The sequence below is a fragment of the Sorghum bicolor genome, chromosome 2 (assembly GCF_000003195.3).
Source record: "Sorghum bicolor cultivar BTx623 chromosome 2, Sorghum_bicolor_NCBIv3, whole genome shotgun sequence".
Lineage (NCBI taxonomy): Eukaryota > Viridiplantae > Streptophyta > Magnoliopsida > Poales > Poaceae > Sorghum > Sorghum bicolor.
The window spans coordinates 61145862-61153103 of record NC_012871.2 but is presented as its reverse complement, the minus strand read 5'-3'; the positions used below and the strand labels follow the sequence as shown (position 1 = coordinate 61153103).

Here is a 7242-nt window from a genome sequence, read left to right as displayed (position 1 = left end):
GTGCTTCATCCTAGTTTCATTTCATTTCATATGACTTGGCAACCTTGGAAACAACGTTATAAAACTTTCCACTGAAACTGACCTAAATATGATGCAGCTTTATATAATGCCTAGATTTTGGTTTTTTTGTGGAATTAAGATTTCTGTGTTTTTTTTGTTTCAGCAAAAATAAAAATTTCTGTCTACAATTATGTATGCAGAGGCCCAAACTAATGAGATGGACCAAGAGGCCTGCCAGGAATAGAAGGTCTGCACGGGAGACCTGGACTAAAGTAGAAATGCTGGGCCGTGGCATGAACTCGATCTGGCTGCCTACTTTATTTGTTTATGGGCCGCACTGCTGGCAGAGTCCTATGTCCTTGGGCCAAAGAACACCTGGCGCAATTTCCCATAAACAAAAAGCACATGGCGTGCAGATTTGGCCGAACAGGCAGACTTCATCAATCACTGATCAAGCAGTTCAAAGACAAATCTTCGAAAATACAACTACAATTAACTGAACGCTGCATGTGAGGCATGGGAGTCTAAACAGAACGGTTCGACAACATTTACAGCTCCGGATTACAAAAGCAAGTAACAAGAAGCGGCACTGCAACAGCAGGAAGCCAGGAACGGCTATTATTATCACTATCACTACCATTATTCAACTCCAGGACTGCCCCGACTACACAATATGACGCTCCAACGAATGTGCAATAAATCTGGTATATGCACGACACCATCAGAAGTTGAATTCCATTCATGACAGGCCCATGACCTTCCCGGTGGCAGTGTCTACATCGATCTCGTAGAAGCAGGGCCTTGTGGGAAGCCCAGGCATCGTGCTCATGGTGCCCACGAGCGGGTAGATGAACCCAGCTCCGATACTGGCCCTCACATCTCTTATTGGTAGAACAAAGCCCGTCGGCGCGCCCTTCATGGATGGGACGTGTGAGAATGAGTATTGGGTCTTCGCCATGCAGATGGGGAGGTTGGAGAACCCTTGCTTGGTGTACATCTCAATCTGCTTCTCAGCCTGTTGGGAGGTCAAGAAAAAGTCAGCAGAGTGAAGCCACGTTTAATCCTTTGTGCACCGTGTGTATAATCTTTCTAGATGCAGAAAGCATTGGGGGAAGTTTTGTAGAAGATTTTTAGTTTTGTTTCAGATTATGCTTTCCAGGAATGTAACTCAGCCTCTCAGATGGCAATTGACATGATTAAAATCTTAAACTAGGTGCCTGGTAATCTTGGTGGGTGAGTGTTTTTATCTTGTATAGGTGATGCAACAAGGACCAAAAACATCAAACGCACAGCATGGTTACAAGAAAATACCTGCTCGGAGTATTCAACACCACTGGCACCATAAAACTTAGCAATTGACTCAATCTTCTCCTTTATGCTAGATTCCAAAGGATACAAAAACTTCAGAGGTTCTGTCTGGCTTTCACATGCTCGTTGGACAGCAAGTCCAAGCTCGACCTAGAAATAAGTTAAATGGTAGTAATAGGATCAGGTTAAATTCTTACAATTATGTTATTCACACTGCTCTTGTTCTAGTACTGAAGAAATAAATAAAGAGTTCATGTGAGAAAAAAAATGAATAACTTTCTACGCAACGGTGAACTAGAAGGGATACTAGAAAGGATAACTATAACAAATACAGTAACATATTTCATAAACAATAAGAGCTATAAATATGTCCCTGTTTAGGAAACAATCAAATGTGCTATGTTGCTACAAAAGGTATTTTTTACGTTCCAAATTATAAGACGTTTTTGGCTTTTCTAGTCTAAATACATTGATTTACTATGCATCTAGAGTAGACATAGTGTATATCTAAGTGCGTAGCAAAAGTATGTATATAAAAAAGTCAAAATGTCTTATAATTTGGAATAGAGGGAGTACAATATCAACCCCAGAACAGATTATGAGCTTAAATTTTACCACTAACCTATAATTGGTGACCAAATTTAAAAAATTGATAGAGAAAGAAAACTAACCGCTCCTTTACCACCATGGGCATGGTGCGTGCAGACGACAGCGTCAAAAGCACCAGCAGCCATTGATGCACTACGCACCACATTCATTTCTGCTTCAGTATCTGATGCAAATTTGTTGATTGCAACTACAACATTAACTCCATAACTCCTCGTGTTTGATATATGTTTAGCCAGATTTACACATCCAGCTTCAACAAGGGCCACATTTTCGCTCACATATGCATGATCCAGAGGCTTTCCAGCCACCACCTCAGGCCCCCCTCCATGCATTTTGAGAGCTCTAATTGTGGCCACAATAATAGCACACTGTGGCACCAATCCACTATACCTACATTTGATGTCCATGAACTTCTCAGTTCCAATATCAGCACCAAAACCTGCCTCAGTAACAACAAAGCCACCCTTCCCAACCAACTTCAAAGCAATCTTATCAGCAACAATTGAAGAATTTCCATGAGCAATGTTAGCAAACGGTCCAGCATGTACTAAAACTGGTGTGCCTTCAAGAGTTTGCATGAGGGTGGGATGAATAGCATCTTTCATTAGGACAGTCAACGCACCTCCAACCCCAAGATCATCAGCAGTTATCGGCTCACCTGACTTGCTGTTCCCTATCACCATTCTTCCAAGCCTTTCTCTCATGTCAGCGAGGGAAGTTGTAAGAGCTAATACAGCCATTATTTCACTAGCTACAGATATATCAAAGCCTGTTTCTCTCACCATACCTTTTTCTTCAGGGCCCTGTCCAATAGTGATTTTTCTCAGGAAACGGTCATTGACATCCATCACCCGTCTCCATGTAATGGACTCAGGGTCGATATCAAGCCTTGCAAAACGCCTGATTTCATCTGGTGTAAGCTCATTGGGGTCTGTCTTTGAAATGCCCAACTTTGTCAGACGTCTGAACATTACGTCAGCAAAGTGCCTCTTGCCTTCCTTGTTTGCCGGACACAATCTGTTGAACAGTCCTTTGTCTGACTGAGAATTTTCATGGAAGATCCTTGTATCAATAGCAGCAGCAAGTAGATTGTTTGCAGCCGTAATTGCATGGATATCGCCTGTCAGATGAAGATTGAACTCATCCATGGGTATAACTTGGCTGTAGCCACCTCCAGCTGCACCTCCCTTGATTCCAAAGGTAGGCCCTTGTGATGGTTGACGAAGGCATGTGACAACCTATAGTAAAAACAATACATTAATACATGAAACAACTTCCACATGATCTGGAGCAGATAGTTACAACAGTCTGAAGTTATTTTATCAAACATATGATTGTCTTTTAATACTAGAAGTATAATGGAAACACAAAAGAAAGTCGCAGCTTATCAGTTGCATGAAATGTAATGTAAATAAAGGACTCAAAGGTTTACACAAGACAGATAAGCAAAACAAACAGTATTTTATCCTATACTTATTGCTTACTCCCTCTGTCACAAAAAGAGTGCACTCCTCGTTTTTTTTTAAAAAAAGACAAACAATTTCAAGTTTGGCTAAATCTATAAAAAAAACTAACATTTATGATACCGAATAAGTGCCATTAGATTAATCACGGAATATATTTTTCATAGTAAACCTATTTGGAGACAAGTGTTTATTACTATTTTCTTTAAACTTAGTCAAACTTCAGAAAATTTGATTTATCCCCAAACTAAAAGTGCGTTCTTTTTGGGAAGGAGGGAGTACAAATGATAGATAATACAAAGAAAATGATTTTTTTTTTCTGAAGATACAGATTTTCTTGAAGGACTCAACACATCAAATAAGTTCGGAGAAAGTCAGTGAATATAACTCATGCGAGCAAATACATATACATAAAGATGTAGTTATACTATATAAGCTCTGGAACTTTTTACAGCCCCATGAAGTACAGAGAACTTAGAAGAGCATATTTAATTAATATTTTCACCGAAAGTACCTGTACTGATCTTGATGCAACTTGATGTCATATTAAATTTCAAAGAGTAACGAAATCCGATCTAGATCTAGCAATAGATTGTTCCAATTGTTTAAACAGAGCATACTCAACGGAATCACACCATCTGCATAACATCAATCTTAATAAATACTACTCCATCCTGATTGCAACAGAGAAATAGATAACCTAGTACTAGCATAACCAATGCAAAGACAAAAATCACTGCACAAGTGGCAGCAAACAAGATTGCATTCTACAATCGGTCCAGAATTTCATCAAACAATTTCAGGGTATTACAAGACCCATGGATCAAAACGGGTCATCACGCCTCAGGCTGAATTCATCAGCTGAGAGCAGCACTTGGACAGCAATTCAGTACTAGTAACAAATTTGGTCCGATAATAAAATGCTAATCGTCTCATCGGGGAACGGACTCTGTGTCAAGCAAAATTAGCAGTAAGCATCTCACCTTTTTATCAAGGAAAGCGCCAAGAGCCTGACACAGACCGACGGTGGTGGTGGACTTGCCCTCCCCGAGGGGCGTCGGCGTGATGCCGCCGACCACGACGTAGTATCCATCCTGCTGCGCCTTGAGGTCATCAAGAACCGACAGCAAGACCTGCGAAAACATGAGAGAGGAAGGTCGCCTCAAGATCCGACCGAACCGCACGCACCGGGCCGCCAGGACCCAGGAGGGAGGGACCAATCAGGAACGTACGCACCTTGGCCTTGTACTTGCCGTAGAGGTCGTAGTGGTCGGGCCGGAGGCCGAGCTCCGCCGCGATGTCGGCGATCGGGAGCGGCTCGACGGCGTTGGCGATGTCGATGTCCGCCGGCACCGGCGAGGCCACGTCCAGCCTCCGGATCGTCGGGCTCGGCATCTCCGGCAGCAGCGTCGGCGGCGGCAGCGGCGTCGGCGTAGGCGGCGCGACGACGGCGCTGGATCTCGCGACGACGGAGTCGCGGCCGAGTCCAGTGGGCCGCTGCAGCGAGTGGTGGTGGTGATGGTGATGGTCGTGGACTGATGATGAGGCTCGTGCGGGCGATGCGATTGGACGGGAGAGGGAGAGGGAGAGGGAGAGCCTCCGGCTGGCGCGATTGTTTATTGACGACGATGATGATGACTCCGGCCTCCTCTTCGCCGCCCCCGCGTCAGGACGACGACGCCATAGGATAATGGAAGATAAAAAAGTTTTGGGATAATTGGTTGGTGGGGCACGCAGATCCATGTCAAGATGCCGCTATCTTTTTCTCCTCAAAATATATAATAACTCGTTTAATTAGGAAAAAAAAGAAAACGAAAGCTTTAATACCGCGCTTAATCCGAAAACTTCGGGGGTTTTCAGAAATCACAAGCCGAGAACTGTAATCCGGTGTTGCGAACTTGCGATGCGTAGCAACGTGCAGCATCCGAAAACGTCGGGGTTTTTCAGAATTTGGGAAGGTTTTTGCCTCGGGCTGGTGGTGCTCCTCTTATCTCGCGGGACGGGATGAATGGAAGAAGGATCGCAATTGTAGATAAAGGTTTCTTGCGTTGCGTAGCTGTGGACGTGATGAACTGACGATATCGTTGCATCGATGAGGGGTTTAGCACGAGCCAAGTCGGTAAGGATTCATAGGTGGCTTTTGCTTGTCCTCGTTGCATCAGTTCACGAGCATTGCGAGCGAAATTCAGTAGGCGCGTCCGGCGGATTTACTAACAAACTTGTGTGTTTCCGCGTGCAGAGGAATCTTTTTTCGAAGCAACAAACCTTTAATCTGGCCTTTTGTGGGCGGTGCATGCAAACATACGGCGGCTTGGCTGCATCTGCAGAGCACATGGCATCAGCTATTTGCTGCTGGAGGCTTGTGTTGGCCAGCTGTTACACAATGGGGGCTGCTACTTACTCCCTCCGTCCCTTTTTAATTGTCGCTTACGCTTCCCGAAAAACAACTACCGACAATTATATATTAAAAAATATTAATATTTATAATACATAATTAGTATCATTAGAAAGATATTTGAATCTAGTTTTTTAACAAATTTATTTAGAGATACAAATGTTGCATGTATTTTCTACAAATTGAGTTAAACTTGTGGCACGCACACCAACAGCGACAATTAAAAGGGACAGAGGGAGTAGACCTTTGTTTAGATCCATTGGCTGTTAGTAGTAATTAGCTAGCTAAGGATCATAGGTTGTACTATTAACTTATGGATCTAAACAGGACCATAGGGTGTAGCTTGTGCTGGCTGGCTGCTATTAGGTCCTGTTTGGATCCATTACCTGCTAATAGTTAGTTAGCTAATAGTTCATAGTCAATATTAGCTGCTATTAACTAGTTTGGTTCAACTAGTGAAATTATTGTTAGTTGGGTATTCAACTAACACTTAGCTCAACTATTAGCTAGACTTGTTTGAATCCAATGAGCTAACTATTACCAGCAAACTATTAGCATTATGATCCAAACAGGGCTTAAATATTTCTTCTAGATGTCTAGAAAATGTTTCATAATTTAGAATAGAGGGAATAGTATTTTGTAAAAAAAGTCATTCTATGCTAATTCCCTAAAATGATTCTTTTAATAAACTACGAAGTTGGAAAAAGTAACCTTTTCGATTTACTTCAAGCTCAAAATCACGTGTATTTTATCTTAGGAAATTAACATAATTATTCTCATAAAATCAATTCTCTTAGGAGGCGTTTCGATCCCTTTATTTTGAAGGAATTAAAATCTACTTAGTGGATTAGGATATTTGGTTTGGAGTTCAACATTCCACAACTTTTCCAAACTCACAAATAAGACTATCTTAAATTTATAGGGTGGAAGATGGAAATTGATTCTATAAATCACCATGCTATATTTTTGCTTTATTCAAAACTCACTTCTCCACAATAGAAATGCAACCTAAAAATATCTTCCTTGTATGGCTAACAACAATATACAAATATATTTCATATATAATCATATTAGCTTAATTAATTTGTACCTAAATTATAATTATTTGAATGAATTTAATTTCAAGAATCCAAATGTAGAGTTAGAGAATCTGAAACAAAAGAAACCATATCAATTAGACTCTTATTATTCATGTCGTTATGAACCATAAAACAACACGTCAACCATCATCTCTAGTGATGTTCAGGAGGACGAAAGATTATCTAAAGGGTCATGATTATCTTATTAGTGGGAAGAAATATCAATGAAATCAAGGAATAGTAGGATCTCTCGACACGGAAAACCGCGGCGCGTCCACCCATGCTAGTCAATACTAAAAGTGGCAATTTTCCTATAAAAAATGGAAATTTTCCTAGGTTTATTACGAGAACAGCAAATTTGCGGAAACAAAATTTGGGGTGTCAAGAT

The 7242-nt window shown here is 41.5% G+C and overlaps 1 protein-coding gene across 1 annotated transcript; it reads right to left on the bottom strand.

The window, feature by feature from the left end:
• Positions 474-5468, bottom strand: LOC8081018 (formate--tetrahydrofolate ligase). The gene is made up of 5 exons (XM_002460251.2): positions 4617-5468; positions 4364-4513; positions 1980-3155; positions 1312-1458; positions 474-1015 (listed from the first exon to the last, which is right to left on the bottom strand). Exons 1-5 carry the CDS (start codon positions 5121-5123, stop codon positions 740-742), a joined length of 2256 nt encoding a protein of 751 aa, XP_002460296.1. The 5' UTR covers positions 5124-5468; the 3' UTR covers positions 474-739.